Raw genomic sequence first — 20,379 nt, forward strand, 5'->3', positions numbered from 1 at the left:
TGATAGGAGACTGAGGAATATTTATCAGACATGGTGATACAGACAGAAACTAATTAGCTCTATATGTGGACACCATATTGGCCGTATGGCTACAAGGGCCCCTCGCCCCTCACCGTGCCCCTCGCCGTCCTCTTACATAATGCAAAAGCCACACACGGCTCACGGCGCTTTACTCATCCAAACGAAAAGATTATGTGTGTGCAGCGTGGACAGGGGGCAGTCGTTAAGTGGGCAGGGAGAGGAGGGAGGGGATGGGAGGGAGGGAGGGAGGGAGAGAGGGGGAGGTAGGGCGGCTCCCTCAAACTGAGAAGACTTTAAAGCCCCTGACAGAGCAGAGGAGGTGCTGCAGGATGTGACAGAGCTGAAGCAGGCTGAGGGAGCAAGGAGCAAGGAGCAAGGAGCTGTCCGCGGTGCTGAACATCTATTGGACCATCACCATCATCATCATCCTCATCATCCTCATCATCCTCCCTCTGCGTCTCCGATGACATGACCTCACCTGTGACACCGGCCACAAGAGTACAGTAAGCGCTCTAATATGATTATGCCACGATCATGCCTGTGAAGAACTTTGTGTATGTAACTTTGTGCTGTTGTGTAACTTACATGTTGGTTCAGTCCTGTGTGGGAAAGTCCTCTCAACAGTGTTTGAAAAGATTGATTAATTTACACATGGAAATAACTCAGTTAAATGTCCTGCTAACATGCAACAGAGAGAGCAATGCTATCGCAGCAGAACAGACCATATTAATGCTGTTTATGTACTGACAGATTCAACTCAGCTCTTGATGCAGATTCCATCTGGCAAAATGGAAATACAAAAAAAAGTAAAGTCAAACTGTTCTGTCTGCTTCCTTTAGGAGCAACTAAAGGACTAATTTCACTCATAAATATATAATAATAATAATGATAGATTTTGCCAGATTCCTATGGAGAAAGTCACTGGGATTATATAAGCAGAACTCACAACCAGCAGAAAGTGTTGTTTATGATGAAATGTTGCATGAGCTTTTCACTTAACATTTTAGATGACAGAGGGTTCACTGCTTTAACTGTAGATAATTGGCTACTTTTTTCTCATTTTCTTTTAGCCTGACAGTGCTACACTTTACTTTAATGTTTCCCTCAACATATTTTCACCCTTTTTATTTGAAGAAGAAGTCCTTGACATTTTCAAAGCTGCTGTTATAATCCACAGGTATAAATGGGAGGTATTACAAGTATTACAGACACCAGGAATATCCAGCCATATGTCACTGTATATGCTCTGTCCTCAGTATTCATTGGCATGGCTGTTTGGTGCTTTTGTACATCTACTTTTAATGTCTTTTTTTAACAAAATGTATCATTATTTTTGTTTGAATCAGGAGCCTATTATAATTAAGGATGTTTTTTTTGTTTTGTTTTTAGTGTGTAGATCAGATGTGGTCATTGTGGTTAACTGCTGTTTAGGATCCGCAGCAGGTCCTTAAGTGAGGATCAGTGAGCTATTAAATTGATGATTCTCTTCTCATTTTTTAAAATATACTATTCAAAGATGCATTTCTTTTTGCTTCACGATACAGCCATCCATCCCTGCCCTCAGCTCTGTTTTGTTTATTATGTGTTGTTGATGACCTTTGAAGATTTTGAAACTCACAGCGACTCCGTGTCACCTCTTGATATCTCAGACCTGCCATGGCTTCACATATCTGAATGAGAATTCAAAGTATTTAGAACTTAGTTTGACTCTTTGATTTATAAAAGAAAGTAGGTAGGGATAGTGAGTAAGATTAAGATCCTATCCTATCCTGCCTGTTGAGAAAGGTGATAACATCATATAACTAATTAAACAGCACTAAACTTCATTTAATGTAAAGCTACTAATTTCCTGTTAGTAGCACAAGCAGCCTTGTTGTCAGTGGTTTACACTCCCTGACTTATGTCTGTGTTATCCTGTTGTGTAAACTTCATAGCTATTTCATGGCTCTCTATTGACTATTGAGTCTGTCTTGTCCGTTTAGCTTCCCTTTCCCTCTGTACACGAAGCCTGGTGTAACCACAGGCCATTTGATAATTGATACTGAGGCAGGCAGTTTCTTTCATTAGGACTTCAAGTCCTCTATTAAAGCTTCACTTGGCCCTTTAGTCCTATCATCTGGAGAGCAGGGGAGCTATCAACGTGTCTTTGCTAGGATCGGTGGGGTGGTAAGGAGGGAGATGAAGCCTCCTGGAATAGAATCTGCTGACTGAGGAGTGCACCTTCCGCAGGAAATGTCTCTCCACTCCTCGGCCCATTAAAGAGGCTACTGAGAGTGTTTCTGTTCAAGAGTGCAGTAACTCTCTGAGGGTCCCCTCCACATTTTTTTCCTCCATCATCAGTGTCTGATTTATTTATCTTGTACTATGCTGTACCTGAGTTCAGGAAAGGGGTAGTGCTTCTGGTTTGTCTCTGTTATGTTCTCACAAGAAAGATTAGAGGGTCTGACAGGTAGTGCAATAACTGTTTTAAGGCAGGATGTGCATTGGCATGGGCACTTGTTGGGGCCGTGGAACCCCTGAAAACGCTTTACTTAGTGCCCTGAAACAGTAAAAATCTATAGTTCTTGACAAGTCCTAAAGCCCCTGTCCAGTTCTGAACCTGCTGAATCAATCAGACTTTTCCTTCCATTCAGCAACTCAACCTGCTGGAAATTCGCTCACTCACCCTATTTTTTGCTTCTTTCCTCCGTTTAGGTCTCCTGCTGATTGATTCCCCATATGAAGAGGTTTTCGGTGACACAGGATAAAGACAAGGGTATAAAAATAGAATCATTGGGGCGTTGAGTGGCATAGTAGGTTGAGCAGGCGCCCCATGTGTAGAGGCTACAGTCCACACTGCAGGCGGCCCCGGTTCGACAATAGAATTGTTCAATTGATTAGAACAGAAAAATGTATAGAGCTCTGTCTCGTTTTGTCAAATATTGACAAATGAGCTGAGGAGAAATGATTTAAAGTTGAAGTGGTGACTTTGGCTTTTGTAGAGTTGGCCTCTTTTGACAGTGTGAGAAAGAAAGAGAGAAAAAAAACATAGAAGGGCATGTGAAGAGCAACCAGTGAAATCGACCTCACTGAGCGTGCTTCAGCCCACTCCTCAGCTCACCGGAGGGCAGTACAGTATATGAATTTGCACCACTGATTTGCCCTGTGTTATTTCTGCTGGAACAAGTTCTCTACCCTGTGGTTGTGGGATACACTGTGGTTGACTTCTGTGTGTTGGCAGCTGCCAGATTTCACTATGAGGTCCTTGTCTTGGGTTTAGAAGTCAAGCTCACTGACGAAGATGACCCTGTGGTGCCATGCCACTCCTGATATCCTCTAACTCCAAAATAAAACGCACACACACATAAAGCTTCACCCTTTAAAACGCTCCCTCATTGCCCAAAATGAGTGACACAAATTACTGGGTTGTGGACTATGAGCTCTCCTCTCCGGCCCCGCCTGGGTTCCCCAGGGGCCCAACGGTGCTGCAGCCCATGGCCGGACACCCAGAGCAAGGAACGGCCCTGTGTTTCGTGGGCCTCCTAGTGCTGCTGCTGCTCTTTCTCCTCGTTCGCTGCGTTCGAATCTTGTTAGACCCCTACAGCAGCATGCCCGCCTCCTCATGGACGGACCATAAGGAGGGGCTGGACAGAGGACAGTTCGATTATGCACTAGTGTAAAGCTGAAGGTCATGATGAGGAGAGCGGTGCATTTGAAAATATGGGGGGACTCTATTTCAGGAACTTTTGAAGGTGGATGTCCATGTTCCCCGATAAGTAAAGGTTTCTACAATTCCATCCCTTGAAAATGAATGAAATTTCATTTACAGCATATTTGTTGTTTTGCTGTGTTCTGCAAGGGGATCAAAACCATAACATGCAAGCTGTGTATTTAGGGAAGGTACTGTATATGTCTGACAGAGAGGGAACAGATAATATGGTCATTCATGTGTTACTGGAGACTTATGGTGTGGATGGTGTTATACAGCAGCTTTTAGGGTGATAAACACAGCAGGACGACAACGATCAGTATCCCAGCATTATGTTATGACTCCTGTTTATCATGTCATTTTGTAATTGTATAATGTTTTTACAAATCCCAGAGCTGAAATATAAATAGAGAGCAGAGCTGCTGCAATGGAAGTCCTTATTGAATAAAAGATGAGCTAAATGAGTTTAGGGAAGACATGGAAGTCATTTATACAGAACTAATACACACTGTTACTGCAGATTTAGAGGTACGACTGTATATTTTATATGAGAGATTTTATTTGTTTTAACATCTTTTTTTGGAGGTAAAGCTGAACCAAAAATCTATAAGATGTCATATTAGTTTCACTAAAACTGAACACCTCCTTTTTGCTCATTTTTAAGGTGACCCATGCTGGATATTGTGTGATATTTATACCACATTTAAAATGATCCTCAGGTAAAATTATTTCTAACAAACCAAAGCCTCTTTAATTTGAGGAAATCACTGAATTTGCCTCCTGAAATTGATCTCTAGCTGCCCTTATTATCAGTCAATTTCATTTCAAATTCACTATGGCATAAATGCTCATCTTTATTTCAGTAGAAAAGCTAATACATAACAGTTAATGTAGCCTATTTTTCTGAGGTTTTGCTGTTTCATGTCGCCATCCCTTTAAGAGGCTTATGCGGCTCAGTGTGAAGGGTCACAGCACTGGCTGAATGTGTCATGTAAAGTTGTGATTATAAAAGCATGTACACCAATTTCCTCCCTCTAATCCTTTTACCCTTTAGGCTCCATCCAGTGCACCAGCCAAAACTGTACACCAGTGCCTGTAGGAACATGGGAAAAGCTAATATCTGTTTAATGATGTTTCTGCTCCTTGTGCCACTTGTTTTGTAAAATCATTTTTGCCCTTATTATGCTCTAAAGCCCTTTGAATTGTGGCTCTGACAGGCTCTTTATACATAAGGTATTGATATTTTTCTGGTTTGTTTAAAAGTTGTTTGATTCCTCAGTGATGACCAGATGACTGTTGTTGAAATACCAAACAGTTGTAACCAATATGGTTCCTGGATGTAGACTTAAATTAGATATTTTCCTAATGTTTATTTTAAGTGGCATACCGTTTTTTTTTTTGTTTTTTTTAATGAAATAAAAGCTTTTGTCTGGTTCTGCTTTTAGTGTCCAGTTATTTCACACAGCCACAAACACACACAGCCCATTGCACATCCAAAAATAAAGACACATAAACTTTTAATTGAGCACAGACTCTCTTCGCTGCAGCCCCTCAAATCAATATTAGGAAGATTTAGAGCAAATAAAATCAATGGAATAATCAATCGGAGGCTCGTAAAGACACACAGCCAGTTAATTCATGAGGATCGGCAGAGGAAGATCAACCACCCCCCATCCCACATGACCTCATCACAGGACTCTGTTTCATGATCAGTGGTTGGGTTTGTCATAGAATATAAATGTAGGTGACCACAATAAGAATTTTAAAGTACTTAATAAGAGTTTGGGATGTTTTAAGCAATTTAGAAAAAATAACATTCTCAGATAGAAAAGACAGAGGTCTTCCTTCTTAAGAAAAGAGTTTCCAGAAAATCCCTCAAAAGAACTTTGGGGGTTTTCCACAATTTACATTTTTCCACTCTACCCTTCCTGGTAGAGTTCCCTATATATGCCTATGATTGACCTCCCTTGGCTATTTATCTATCTGGTTATCTGTGACCCCTTCTGGATACTTAGAGAACTACAAGTAACCATGGGCTCAAGTAGGGCTCAGAAACACATCCTTAAAGGTTTATGAAAAAAAAATAAAAAAAAAATCAATCAATCCACTTTTGAATAAAATCTTATTTGAAAAAAAGTTGTCGGACCGGTGAGAGAAACAATGACACACACTCTTGCATGTTTACAGTGAGTCAGCCTGCTGCTTTAGTGATGAAATTAGTTAAGGAAGGCTATGTGCCTGCAAAGCTGGCTAACAGAGCAGAGTCAGACTTTGCTTAGTGGACTAAAATGGTCCTCTACAGTTTCCTGTTTATCAGCGTCCAACAGATGGTTGGGAGCACAGAGTAAAACCCCCCACCTCATTAGTCGTGCAATTAAAACGACAGATTTTTGCTCCACTAGGCTCCAACAATTTACTTCCTTGATAAACTAACAAAGGCACTCATTTCCCAACGTCCCCTCACATACTGTACACACACACACGCACACACGCACACACACACACAAAGAGAGAGACAAATACATGTGTGCACATGTACAGAGATATGCAAATAAGGCTGGATCAAAAAAGAAAACATGAGCTCCGGCCTGACAGCATGGCACCAATGTTACCATATGGGACTCTTGCTAATACACACTGAACTACAATAATCCTAGTAATTATTTTCTACTTTAAAGCATACATTGACACATTTGACTTTTTACAAGTTTATAGAGTTATTAGGGAAGAAGTCAGTTTTTGTAATAGGTGGTGTTGGAGGTTCAACTGGGAGGAATAGTTGTCAGGTTCTTATATTTCATGTCTGACATTACGGAAGCAAAGTGTCTGTGTTGCTGTCTAAATTCATGAGCATAGTCTCGACAGGTGCATATCCAGCATGCAAATACCTGTTGGAATAAGCATATGCTAATTTTGTGAAATGCACAGCAACACATTTGCACCTAAGAGAACAGCCCACAACTATACATAGGCTACACAAGCAGAGGTTACTCACAGCCCCCACCACGACACATGCAAATCATGTTTGCATGTGGTGAAATGTAATGTATACAAACTCTCATTCACTTCGCTGAATCCTAGCACACAGCCAATCCTTAAAACACATCCATCAAACACTTTGCATAATGCATGGCTAAATAATACAGCAATAGCCTACCCGAGACAGAAAACAGCTGTGGTCCAGACTGATGTGCTCATCTGCATAACAGTAGTGATGTTATCAGCAGACAGCTTGCTTATCTCCCTCCCTGACAAAACAATCAGCGGAGAGTGTTGACAGAGGAGGAGGATGGTGTGAGGAGGACTGAATTTAGAAGTGTGTAGCCTACATCTGTTTGTGTTTAAAGGAGGTGTGTGTCACTAAAATTCACACACACAGAGAGGTGTATTTACCTTCAGACTACAAAGTCCTAAGCGTCCTGGATTGTGCAGGACCATTTCTTAGAAAGTGGTGACGTCTGTTGTAACCTACAATAGAGTAGAAGGAAATGCAATAAGATATTGAGATTTAAAAAAAAAAAAAGATGAGTCAAGCATTTAATGTTTATCTTGGATTATATTGTCACTCAGAATACACGGAAATATGTAGCCAACATTCAAACAAGACATTTTTCTGAAAAGCTGCCAACGTAAGTGTCAGTCAAACCATTGGCAGGTGATGCTAAATGCTGGAAGGTAGAAGAGACAGTAGGACAACAGTAGGCTAGGACATCTAAAGTGTTTAACCTTAAACCTGAGTGGGTTTCATATGAATTCAACTTTCATTTGTTGAGGGAAAGTTCACTGACGGCATGCACAGGAGAACATGTTTGTTTTAGTTTCACAGTGAATAGCAAACTAGATGATAGCCCATAGGCTATGTAAAATATAATGTAAATTGAAGGTTACATAGTTTACTGATAATTGAGGTGTTAGTCCTGTGCCTGACTAGGCTCTAAAGGCTATTCTGATTAACATTAAAACTTCACTCACAATTTGTGTAGAGTGAGTAACAGGCCTAACACAATTTAGTCTAAACCATTACAGTTTTTTGTTATGAGACACTAAAACACTGATGCTTAGTCCTTTTTGCCCATGCTGATTTAATGGGTCATGAAACATTTGCTTTGAGCAGAAGACGCCCCTGGTGTTTCATTAGCCGCTCCGCCATTAAGCTGCATCATCCACTTGAAAGAGAGACAAAACCGGAAGTCAAGCAAACATAAGCTACCTGGAAAAATGATTGTTGTTTATTAGCTGTACTCGATACTTTCCCCAATAGAGTAACAATATATTACTCGGACAGATTTCTTTACAAAGTTTTTTTTTATTTTTTTAATTCGGTGCTTCAGTTCAAATTGAGCTTTTTCACAAGCTATTATTTTGAAATTTGTGAGCGGTACTTCCGGTCATGGTGCCTAACTTGACGCGTGCACCGTGACGACGGATCAGGCTCCTTCTGTGGTGGCGTCGTTACGATACAGAGGGACAGTGGAGACACATCCCTGGTCAAACAAGGCTGAGACAAACTCTCAGTAGAAAGTGGATTTTATCCTTCTGTCTCATTTGCTCAGTATTTCCACAGAGCTGTGACAGGTGAGTTTCTACTCTGTAGATCATTTCTTTCAACAGTTTAACTCTAACTCACTATATTACCGTTGTAATAGGCTATGTGTTTTCAGTCTGCTTCAATAAATAATATGCAATATTAGTTGCTGTATCTACAGTAGAGTAGGCTATATCTGAGTTGGTGCTGTTATAAAATAGCTGAGTTGGTGCTGTTATAAAAAGGTTTTCTTTATTTTTATTCCACATCAGTGGTTGTTTTAAGGCATTATTCTGTAACAGAGTGATGTTAACAAACCATGTTCAATTGAAGTTGTTTGTGGTTCTACTGTGACTTATATTATACCATTAATTTTCTTTTTCTTTTTTTAGTTCGAATCAAATATTTGATGTAGCAAACATTGTTTAGTAATTACAGTAAAATCGAGATATTGATATAGCCTATCAGTAGCCTAGTATTTCCCTTTTTTCACACGCACAGTGATTCAGAGGCACAAGAGGTCTGTGTCTCTTCTGTACCAAATCAAATCCAAGTACCACACTTGCCTAATTGGGTTTACCTGGCTCAGGCTTGAATATGCAGAGACCTGTAACATCATCTTCAGCACGTCTACTTTTCCTTCTTCCCTCCCTCCTGCACCTCCAGCCGCAGCAGAATGAACCTACTGCCTGATGTGTGGAGGCAGGACTACTGGCTTCCTCCAGGTGTGACCTGGAAAGACATGGAGCGCCTGCCGGACACTGACCGGCCGCAACCTCTGGACCTCCTCGTAGCTCTGCCCCTAGCGCTGGGCTTTGTCATCCTACGCTACGTGTTCGAGAGGTACAACACACCTGATCTCTCTGTTTTGTGGAGATGTGGGTGATGTGATTGGGATATTGTAGGCTTCACAGGCAGCCCCATTGTCTTTCACTTTCAGAGGTGTGTGTATCTCTAACAATTAACCGCTTTGTCCTGCCTATACGCACATCCTTCTTTTAAGTAACACAATCATCTGGGGATTCTGTTACAACTGCAAAGGGTGGTATTATTTGAATCAACTCCAAAATGTTGCAGCATTTCCTGATTATAATCAAGCATCCAGATCTATGGAGGACATATTTGTAAGAGGATATCAGCTGTGGGGCAGTGAGCAGGTGTTTTAGCAGAGCAGGCATTGTTATCATCAGGAAAAAAGCCTTTGGGGACTAGAAGGAGAGAGTCTGACAGAGAGAAAGAGAGGGAAGGCACGGCATTAAAGTATTGTTATCTAAAGTGAAGTGAATGGCTATTTTACAGTATACTTCAAAGACGAAACCCAGTTTCCATCAAACATTTGTTCTCATTTGATTAAATTAAACACACATGACACAATGACATTAGTTTTTAATACACTGTCCGTATTATGTTGCTCTTAACTTCACATTATGCTTGATTATATTCATAATCTCACTCAATCATCACTATTGAAATACATGAGTTCTAAAATGTTTCTATTGACTCTGTTAAATAGCTTATTATGTACACTAAGTGAGTGGGGGCCGGGCCTATGAATATCCCACAGTGACTGTTATATTTGTGTAAACTGTCCTTTGTTCTCCCTGCCCCCAGGTTTTTTGCCCCACCCATGGGCAGATGTTTGGGGGTAAAGAATAGATTGCAAGTGACTGCGACCCCCTCCCCAAAGCTGGAGTCGTATTACACCAAGACGAGCAGGCACCCGACACAGGTTAGTCTGAAAAAGGTCTCAACAGTCGACCAAACATGACCAGTTGGTTTAGGGGAGTATTTTTCACCAAGCACTAAAAGGAAGTTATTGATGGTGAACTTTATCAGTTATCCTGCCAGTTAAGATATATGATAATGTTATGAAATGCAGTTGTACTGTTAAAAGGTAAAATCAGTGATTTCCAACCCTGTTGTATTGTGATCGTTTACAAAAAACAGCATCTAGTTGGGAGTGGAACTTCTTGAGCAGCTAAACCAAAAATACAATTCACCACTAAACTTCTCACATGGTTTCATAAAAAAATATAACAACACCATTACATAAATATTTCACAAAACAATAACAAACAAAGAAAAGAATACTACTTTATGCAGAAACACTTTGTTTTGCTTCTCTCCTACCATGGTAATTACCTCAACAGCCCCCAGAATTGTTTTTGGAAAATATGGGAGGGGTCTGCCCCCCCACAGGTTGGGAACCAGTAGACTAAACTACCGAGCTGCATGTAAATAATTCAAACTAGCTCCACCATCAGCTACCAATGTAAAACATCATGTTCACATTCATGCATCCGTATTAATGGTGTAACTATGTAACATCTAATTAAATCCCAGACATGGGGAAGTATTTAAAACCAGTTCAGAAAAATATGTCCCTTCTCTGCGTTGTTGTTTCAGAGTGAAATTGTTAGTTTGATGTCACTGTGTGGCAAAACCCAGAGGCAGATTGAGACCTGGTTCCGGCGTCGCAGGAACCAAGACAGGCCCTGTCAAACCAAAAAGTTTGGTGAAGCTGCGTAAGTGCTTTCTCTCAGTTTCTCACAGGTGACTTCCCTCAAGAACAAATTCCACATCGCTCACTGCAAAAACAAAAACACAGAGAGCTGAGAACCTGACTGAGTTAACAAGGGTTTCCACTGGAGAATGAGAGACTCCTTCATGCTCTGTTAACTCAGATGTAGATGTTTGTATTTTTTAAAGCATCTGTCCCTCTTCTTCAGGGTTTAGAATAAAGATGTGTTTTGTTGTTTTGCAGGTGGAGGTTTTTTTTCTACCTCTCAGCCTTCATGGCTGGACTAGTCTGCTTGATTGATGTGAGTATGAGTTAGCTTTACATCAGAAATGTAGAAACCAAATGCTACGATTTCTGTGGGAAAACATCACATCTCTCTACTGGAAGAGGTTATTCTTGACTTTTCCCTCTTCTTTTCTCAACAGACACCCTGGTTCTGGGACCGCAGTGAATGTTGGAGGGAATATCCAGTACAGGTGAAGTAAAATCATTTAGTCAGTCAACACTCAGTTTCACTAGCGTGCACTTGCCAAGTTATCGAAGTTGAATAGATAATCTTACCATGTGATGTGTATGAGTAGTCTGGCTGGCATCCAATAAAATGTCTTTAAGAAGGAAATGTGAAGAAGCAATGTGCAGTAAACCATGTTTGTTTCCTCATTCATATGCCAATGAGCAACTGACACTCTTATTTATTAAAATTACATTTAAGTCACTCATCATCTAAGTAGATGAATCAAAATGACATGTGTTGTAGAGCTGTTCATAACCAAAACTTTTCAATCAATTATTTTAATTGTTTATTTATCTACCAGCTGAACTGTATGCTCCATAAAATGTCTGAAACAACTGGAATATTTAATGTTGCCATAGCAACACCTTTGTAAATTTTATTTATTTATTAACTTTACCTGTAAATTATCTTTAGTTTTAGCAGAAAATAGTTGCCGTCTATCAACCTCTGGGCTATGACACACAGATGCTGTGCCTCTTTGCTCTGCATCTCAAGCAGGACTCAATTTCACAAGGTTTAGGAGACCAATGCTGATTTTTTTGTCCACTGACAAATCAGTAGGCTAATTTAACTAAACATTTTGGCTCCATTATATGCTGACCTATCCTTCCCTATCCCCTTTCTTAGAAACAAAGCAGCATTTGATGACACATTATTACTGAGAAGTTGACCTACAGCTGGAAACTGTAATTTCTCATCAATATTTGTAGTTTTATTCAGTGAAATTGCTTCACACTCTCCAGTAGTTAATCATACTTGGCCCTATATTTGTGCAAAAATTAAATGTTGACTTTTGAATAATTGCTTCCTCCAAAGGCCATGGAGAGGGCTCATTACTGGTACTACATGTTGGAACTGGGTTTTTACGGCTCTCTGCTGCTGCGGATCTCTGTCGACGTCAAGAGGAAGGTGAGGAGCTCAATATTCACTCATTCATTCAGTCATGAATCCAACACAGGGTTCCTACAGCTTAAGCCAACTTAAATTTAAGACTTTTTAAGACGTTTTTAAAGCCACTTGAAATGAAATTTAAGACCGACTTCACAATAAACACAAATGCAAAAACAAAACAAAAACGTCACCACATCTATTACACAGGGTTAGGGACAATTTTACCCACTTTCCTATGTGGTCCAAGGTAAAGTGACTGCTACATGAATGATAGGGGGAAAAAAAAAAACAGATTTGGGAGCTGGTGGTGGTAAGAAATTTAGCGGTCACGGCCGCCACTAACTTCTCTGTGTCAGAATGTTACCAATTATTTTGAGATTTGAGACTAATTATGATCATAAAATCCCACTTACCAAGTGTTAACATTTTTAAGACTTTTGAAAAATTGATTTAAGACATTTTAATGCCAATTAAGGCCTTGTTTTTAGATTAATGAATTCAATGCCTTTTAAGACTTTTAAGGATCCGTAAGAACCCTGCAACACAACTGCCCCCCCACCACCCCCCCCCCCAGTTAACAATACAACCATCAAAATGAAGATGTTCAAGAGATTTGATTTTATGTCTGTTGGCTTTAGCTGTCGTCACTTCAGCTTCATTGAGAAACTTCACTTTGTCACCTTGTCAATTATTAACTTGTGGTCAATTTGTGGACCATATATTGAACGTATAATTATTCTACTGACATGTGAAGGACATTTTATTTCACTTGTGTGTAAAAACTATGCATGTGTTTGCTTTGCCAGGATTTTAAAGAGCAGGTGATCCACCATCTGGCCACCATCTTCCTGCTTAGTTTCTCCTACTGCGCCAACTACATTCGCATCGGCACTTTGGTGATGCTGCTGCATGACTCCTCTGACATCCTGCTGGAGGTAACTCACACATCGCTTCAGTGTGACTGTGGAAGGACTCAAAAGAACAACTTGTTTCTTCAGAGTCCTGTGTCGCGTATTCCGACTCTAGAGCCATAGTTTAACAGACACATGAGACCTTACAAATATAATTAGTCTCTCCAGAACGTATCACCATGGATTCATCTCCCCATTGGTCATGTATGTGGCTCTGTGCAGGCCCAGCAAAAGTGAGAGGAGTATGAATGTTGCCAGCTGCACTCAAGATGTTCACACGGTGCTTGAGGCTGTTCTCAGAAAATCTGTCAATGCAGTAGTAGCCGATCCTGCAGGAAGCTGAACTTATTTTGTCAAGCCAATCCTGTAACTGAGCTCTGATAGCTTCAAGTATTTTAGAGGCCTTTTTTTTACACCTGAGATGAGCATGAGGTGTTGGTTAAACACAAAGACATGCTATCTATACACATCTAGGTGTCCTGTATTGTATGAAGGTTCAGGTTGGCTTATCATCATCATCATCATCATCATTATCATCATAACTGAGCTGATGTGTTTCCTGTTTATCTGATATCTGATACACGTCTTGCAGAATTCTTCAGCCAATGTTTTGTTTCCTCAATTACCTCTTACCTCTGTATTTTTTGCAGTCTGCCAAGATGTTCAACTACGGGACTGGCTGGAGGAAAATGTGTGACATACTGTTTGTTGTCTTCGCTGTGGTCTTCCTTGTGACTAGACTGGTGATTTTCCCCAGCAAGTACGTTTTTCTATTTATTTTCATTTTGATGCTTAAAGCAAGCGCTTTGGGTATGGTTTCAGATGGAAAAGCGCTATATAAAATACAGACCATTTACCATTTACCATTACTTAACCCTTTGATGCACAACATGGGTCTAAATAGACCCGAGTGAGTTTTTTTGTGCTATATCTTTGCGAAAAATTTATTTCATCATATAGAATTCCAGGTATTCCTCAATTAACTTGTTTTTGATCATAATACATCCTTATTTTATTTTTTACTTTTTCACTTTTTAAATAAAAACACATTTTGTATCACTACCCCTCTAATGCGCAACATGGGTCTAAAATGACCCACATTCATTTCCAATGTGATTTCATGCTGAGTGATAGTTTCTTTGCTGTAACTTTTGAAATCTATCTATTTTATGATTGAATGTTCCAAGTATTATTTAATATCTTGTTTTTTATTAGTGGGGTCATTATTTCCATTTTTCATTTCTTACTTGTGAACAAAAATGAACAAAAATGTCTCAGTGAGTGGACCAGTTGAAAAAACAAGTATAGCAAGAATACTTTAATTTTAGCATTCCCTCACTATCTATACCAACAACAGACAATTGTTTCCTTGATTACAATAATGACTAGTCATTACTTGTCCTTTTTCCCCATTAATAGCTCTGTTGACATATTCTACTGTGGTCAACAGCTAGCCATAGTTTATTCTATCTGAGTAGGCTATTTCAATGTTATATCTTTGAAATCACTGCACAGTATTTATCATTTTCTTAAGTAAATATTCTTTTTTAAGCACATATAATCATATTTACTTGTTTTACAATTATTCCAATTTACCTAAAGAAACATTTGATGACTCATTAAAGATAACTGTGCATAATTGATAAGGTTTTAGTTACCTTGAATAAGTAGCTACATTACTTGTCATAAAGGGAAATACCTTAATATTAGCAAGTTAGCTAACTGTTAACATGATGACATGTTCTAGCTGGTGACAACAATAGAATAATATTCTATTGTAGACACCAGCTAGAACATGTCACCAGCTACCTAGCTAGCTAGCTGGTGACATGTTCTACTGTAGTTAACTAATACAGTAGAATGTAGAAATGTCAACAGCTAGCTAGCTAACTGGTCCACTCTCTGAGACTTTTTGTCTATTTGTTCATAAAATAAGAAAGTAAAAATGGAAATAACACCCTGTACTAATTAAAAACAAGATATTCAAATGATACTTGGAGGATTCAATCATAAAATTTATTGATTTTAAAAGATACCACAAAAAAACACTCACCCAGCATGAATTCACATGGAAAATGAAGGCGGGTCATTTTAGACCCATGTTGCGCATTAGAGGGGGTGTGCATGTTGTGCATCAAAGGGTTAAAGGGATAGTAGCATTTTTTTAAAGCGGGGTTGTATGATCTACAAATAGCCCCTAAGTACTTTAATTGCAGTAGAAGACTCTCTGCACTCCTCCCGTTAGCAACGCTAACCCAAAGAAACGGCCTATTTTCGCGGCCTAAAAGAGGTTTTACATGAAAAAAAAAATACACAGTTCCATTGTTTGCTATAATATAATTTTTTCCAGCCCTTCAAAGTGTAGGAAAAACGCAGTTTTTATTTGGACCTAACCAACTCACGTATCCCTCCGCCCAGGGTTAGCGTCCGCCGATCAGCAGTTGGTTTTTCGTTTTTCCTGCACTTTGAGGGGCTGGAAAAAATTATATTATAGCGAACAATGGAACTGTGTATTTTTTTTTTCAGGTAAAAACCTCTTTTAGGCCACGAAAAAAAGGCTGTTTCTTTGGGTCCATTCACAACAATGTATGTTGTAGATGTGTGGGCAGGGCTATGGGCTGGCGTTGCTAACGGGAGGAGTGCAGAGAGTCTTCTACTGCAATTAAAGTACTTAGGGGCTATTTGTAGATCATACAACCCCACTTTAAAAAAAAATGCTACTATCCCTTTAAAGCCCCTGTATGGAGCTTTTAACTGGATACGCAAAAGTCTCTGGTTTCTGCCGATGTGTCTCTGTTACCTACAACAGCAAATGAGCCCATCAGTGTGAAGATACGCTATTTCTAAGTAGTCTAATTCTATACCTCTGGGAGGCATGGTCGGGTCGGACCACTGACGAAACGATACGAATAGATACATTACGCTGCTAAAAAAAAAAAAAAGCAAGTCCCGTCTTCTTTCCGACGTTTCCAAAACAAATCTACACAAACGTCTTCATGACAGTGGGAAATGCAGTCTTCATTCCACCGCTTTCGTCCACAGGGGCCGCCAAAATCAACACTATGAAAAGTCTGTACAGGGGCTTTAACTGCTCAATGCAGCATGGCTGGCCTGTAAGTCTGTAGTTGCTTTTTTTCCATGTGACTCTAATTATTTAATTACTTACAGAATCATCCATACCACACTGGTCCTGTCCATGGAGGTGTTTGAACCCTTTCCTGGCTACTACTGTTTCAACATCCTCCTGATGGTGCTGCAGGCTCTTCACATCTTCTGGGCGGGCTTAATCTTACGCATGGTCTACAAGTTCCTGAAGGGAAAGGTGAGCAGCCGTGAGTCAATTTATGCTATACTTGTTCAGCTTTGTGACACATGTTTAAACCTTTTATCCGCTTCCGTCCCCAGATGGAAAAAGATGAACGCAGTGATGACGAGAGTGAGGTAGAAGAAGAAGAAGAGGAAGAGGAAAAGGGAGGAGAGGACAATGGGGATCAAGACAGAGATTATTGTTGGGAGAGAAGCAAAGACGCCCTGAACTCTAAACTGTCCATGCTGACCAACAGCTGCGTCCTCAATAACTTGACCAACCACAGAGCATCTGTAGCTGACAGAATGCGTAAAGCGCAATAGAGACTTGATTTTTTCTTATTTTGCTGCCGCTCTGCTATATCAGTGGTGCACAGTGGCGTGGTTTATGTATCATGTGATAGAAGGTGGATATGATTCCTCACCCTCCACACACTACAAGTATTTCACGCTGATGTGATGATGATTCGCCTTAAATTGAGAGTGTCATTGTGACACAAGTAAAGGGGGTGAGAGTGTAACTGTTGTGTAAAAAGGTGCTGGCATAGAGGAGGTGGTGTTGATCCAGAGGCCTCTGGGTTCTGGGCCCAGTCCACCTCTGGTGCAACGCTGCATTAGGAGACCAGGGCCTGGTCCGTCAGGCCACTGGGGCTGCGGCAGCCGCTAGGGAGCCACTGTTACTTGGCAGCGTTAAGTGGTATTAACACTGGCATTATAATCTTTTTTAATTCACTTTTCAATGGACAGGAATGAATTTATCTGTGTCAGTCAGGGAAATGATCAAACTGTCCAATGCCTACTGATGTACATTGTAGCTGAATGTTTAACTTTTTACACTATTTTCCACTGATCAAGTTCACAAAGCTGATATGTGAAAACAGAAAAGTTATTGTAAATAGAAGAAATAACAATTACAAACGAAACTAAAGCTTCAGTTTTTTTGTAGTTAGTTTTCTGTTGTAAGTTGTAGCTTCAAGGACATAATTTGTCTAATGTTGAAAAACAATGAAATTACTAAATTTCACTCTTTTTATGTCTGTCTCATGATTTTAAATATTTTTGTCTGATTCAATAAAACTACATTCATGTTTCATTCAGCATTCATTGAAATCATACTCAGTCCACACGTTAACAAGCGACACCACATGGTATATTATATTATTTAGTTCAACTTAACACACTTTGCCTTTTTGCAGATAATTTATTGTGCCTGAATAATATGGAATAGCTTCTGAACACTTCTTCTGCACCACAGTGCCACCTGGTGGTTCCTGTTCTTCAGGTCTTTGGCCATCAGGAGTCAATGAAGGACAGCGAGAGGAGGATTTAACTCGCTGACTTCTTCGTCAACGATGAGACCCAATGGTGTTATAAGCTTTACAGTCTATGCAAGTGAATTGAAATAATTGACCTTTGTTTGCGCCTGGTGGTGAGTAGTTCAGTTTACGTAGTGGTCTTTGCTGTGAATGTGCCAAAGTCGGTATCGACGCACAATGTATTTACACGCGAAACGTTTTAGTTTCACTTTGCTTACCGTTAATTAATATCTTTGGCTGGAGTTAACTACCACTTAACTTTACTGTCACTCACCGAGAGTTAAACCTGTGCAGACTAGATACGTTACAGAGGGATTATCTTTGGTGACTTCGTCCTTTCACCTCGGCGTTCACCTTTAATGTGTCCAATGGGGCAACAGTTCCCTCTACAATAGCGTTTCTATTTAGCTGCTGTTTTCCATTGTCATGTGTGGTTTGTGTTTCCAAAATTGAGCTCCTTGTAGTTTCACACCCTAGCGGTGGTAACAAACACTACATCCGAATGTGTAGTTTTGTCTCTGTGGCGCAATCGGTTAGCGCGTTCGGCTGTTAACCGAAAGGTTGGTGGTTCGAGCCCACCCAGGGACGACCGAATTTTTTTTTTCTGGTGGACATTATTGTTTATTATCGTTTGCTCATTACATGTGTTAGTATTTACATTATTATTTATCGCTATGGTTTTCCTTGTCCCCTTTCATTGTTGAATTCCACGAACTTTTCTTGTAATATTTAATCAGGTCGCAATTTATCTACATGTCACACCACCAGTCCTCCTCAATCTGTCCTTTGGGTCATGTGGAAAAACAAGACTGGATGAGCTTGTTTCCCTTTTAACCCTTAAACAGCCAACGTGCACCAGGAGATACACCCACTTTAACATCCTGTAGGGGGTGTGCTGGGAGGTTTTCACTAATTAAGTTTGCATTTATCAAAAGTCTTGTCTGGTATTAGCATCTAGATGATATGATTTGGTTCAGGCTATCTTTCATCGTTTCGTCAGCCTGATCTGAAAACATCATGGCTGCCAGTGGTGGAGAACCTGCTTCCTTCCGTGGAACTAATCATATATTAGTCATACTTATTTTCAATAAAACAACAGTATAAATTCCTAAAATGAATTAGAACAGTTGTCTAAACATTCTCATGAAGAAAAAATGTTCCAACTGTGTTTGTGGTGTTACTTAGCAGCTTTTGAAATGTATGTATCCCATGAGATACGTTGCCAGATTAGGGGTAGAAATTTGGTCAGTGTTCATTATTCAAAATGTTGTTTCAAACTGGAAGGCATGCTAATAATTACTGCAGTATCAGATATTATCATGCACAGCTTTGCCCATTACAACAGTATAACTGTATTTTACTTAAATAAATATATTTATTTTCAAGCAGGGCATCTCGGCTAGGTCATTTTATGGGAAAAGAAAGGATGTGGTCAACTGCTGTCACAGAACCAGTCACACACAACACAACAAGACTATAAATACAGACTATAAATAGCTAAAAATAAATAATAACTGGTGGTATGTATGTAGTTAGGGGTGTAACAAATAGTCAATTCACGATACGTTACGAAATACGACATAGGACTCACGATATGAAATAGTCACGGTATAATGTAAAGTGTGTGTGTGTGGGGGGGGGGGGGTACCCAATGAAGATCTGTGTAACAAATTTTTGTTGATGAAAAACAATTTGACTGCAAATGGACTTTATGCACAGTTCCATAAGCCAGCTTGTTTATTTCCTGTCTTACATTATTGGACCCACTGATTAATCCAGGTGTGTCTGACCTCACAACAATGGTCAGACACACCTGGATTAATCAGTGGGCCCAAAAATGTAAGACAGGAAATAAAGGAGCTGGCTTATTTCAGGAAGTAGTGGAACTGTGCATAAAGCCAATTGGACTGCAAAAGTTGGAGAGAGTGTTTTTATTCTTTCTTTGTGAAGCAAAACACTCCTGCACAGATTTATCAATCTCACTAGTTCGTTTTTATTATTTCCTATACATAGAAGTTTTGAAAGCTTTTGACTTGGGGCCTTTATACTTTTGGCTCAAAATGCACAACCCAAAATCATATCTCTTAGCTTATAACAATTATAACAATTCTGTTTTTAACAAGTAGATCCCTACCTTGCTGAGGCTGAAACTACAGCGAAAAAGACATTATCTAAGACACAAACATAAAACACCTGAGTCAGGCAGCCCACAAGACCTGGTCTTTTTGTTTTTCAGTCTTTTCCTAACTATGTGCACAAAACAAGCAAGTATTTTGCCATCTTCTGCCATTCCCATGTGCAAAATGTTAGAATACAATGTTATTATGAGTTAATTTAAGATTAGTGCGAAATACAAACATAAAATTCTGTCTCTCTAAAGGTAAATGCAAAAATATTATTTTTTAATTTCTCCCTTATGCAGACTTAGAAACATACAAAAGTTTGTTGCCTGTCACTTCTTTATGAGACTGCTTTCTAATGAGAGATTGGAAAAAATTAATAAAATCAACTTTAAAAGGTTTATGTGTAATGTAAATGACCAAGGAATATAACAATGTATAACTTATCTTCATCAAAATGAGCATTAATATGTTTATCATTTGGGCTCTTTTTATACCTTAATAGGGCAACGTATCCCGGGAGATACAACTCATAAAATCCAAAATATTTAATATATATATATTTT

General features: G+C 39.6%; 2 protein-coding genes and 1 non-coding gene across 4 annotated transcripts; all 3 read left to right on the top strand.

Moving 5' to 3' along the window:
* Positions 1 to 2,974: 2,974 nt before the first annotated feature.
* On the top strand, positions 2,975 to 3,755 carry ctxn1 (cortexin 1). The gene has a single exon (XM_085803961.1). The coding sequence runs from the start codon at positions 3,405 to 3,407 to the stop codon at positions 3,678 to 3,680; it is 276 nt and encodes a 91-aa protein (XP_085660087.1). The 5' UTR covers positions 2,975 to 3,404; the 3' UTR covers positions 3,681 to 3,755.
* A 5,110-nt stretch (positions 3,756 to 8,865) lies between these two features.
* LOC146970660 (ceramide synthase 2-like) lies at positions 8,866 to 17,485 on the top strand. 2 transcript variants are annotated; one of them, XM_085804457.1, is made up of 10 exons: positions 8,866 to 9,077; positions 9,846 to 9,963; positions 10,641 to 10,759; positions 10,999 to 11,056; positions 11,181 to 11,231; positions 12,086 to 12,178; positions 12,967 to 13,095; positions 13,722 to 13,831; positions 16,240 to 16,393; positions 16,477 to 17,485. In XM_085804457.1, exons 1-10 carry the CDS (start codon positions 8,911 to 8,913, stop codon positions 16,699 to 16,701), a joined length of 1,224 nt encoding a protein of 407 aa, XP_085660583.1. In that variant the 5' UTR covers positions 8,866 to 8,910; the 3' UTR covers positions 16,702 to 17,485. The 2 variants fall into 2 exon arrangements, with proteins under 2 accessions (XP_085660583.1, XP_085660584.1); XM_085804458.1 differs by lacking the exon at positions 12,967 to 13,095 and having other exon boundaries at positions 8,898 to 9,077; positions 16,477 to 16,880.
* Positions 17,486 to 18,207: 722 nt separating this feature from the next.
* Positions 18,208 to 18,281, top strand: trnan-guu (transfer RNA asparagine (anticodon GUU)). Its single transcript has one exon. It is a non-coding gene; the product is annotated as a tRNA-Asn (tRNA).
* Positions 18,282 to 20,379: the final 2,098 nt, after the last annotated feature.

This window comes from Trachurus japonicus, chromosome 17 (assembly GCF_045865225.1).
Source record: "Trachurus japonicus isolate A0001 chromosome 17, Traja_1.0".
In the NCBI taxonomy this organism is placed as follows: Eukaryota; Metazoa; Chordata; class Actinopteri; order Carangiformes; family Carangidae; genus Trachurus; species Trachurus japonicus.

Coding starts and splice junctions, on each gene's coding strand:
- ctxn1 (XM_085803961.1), top strand. CDS start 3,405: ATGAGTGACACAAATTACTGGGTTGTGGACTATGAGCTCTCCTCTCCG.
- LOC146970660 (XM_085804457.1), top strand. CDS start 8,911: ATGAACCTACTGCCTGATGTGTGGAGGCAGGACTACTGGCTTCCTCCA. Junction 9,078..9,845: donor CTACGCTACGTGTTCGAGAG/GTACAACACACC, acceptor CCCTGCCCCCAG/GTTTTTTGCCCCACCCATGG. Junction 9,964..10,640: donor CGAGCAGGCACCCGACACAG/GTTAGTCTGAAA, acceptor TTGTTGTTTCAG/AGTGAAATTGTTAGTTTGAT.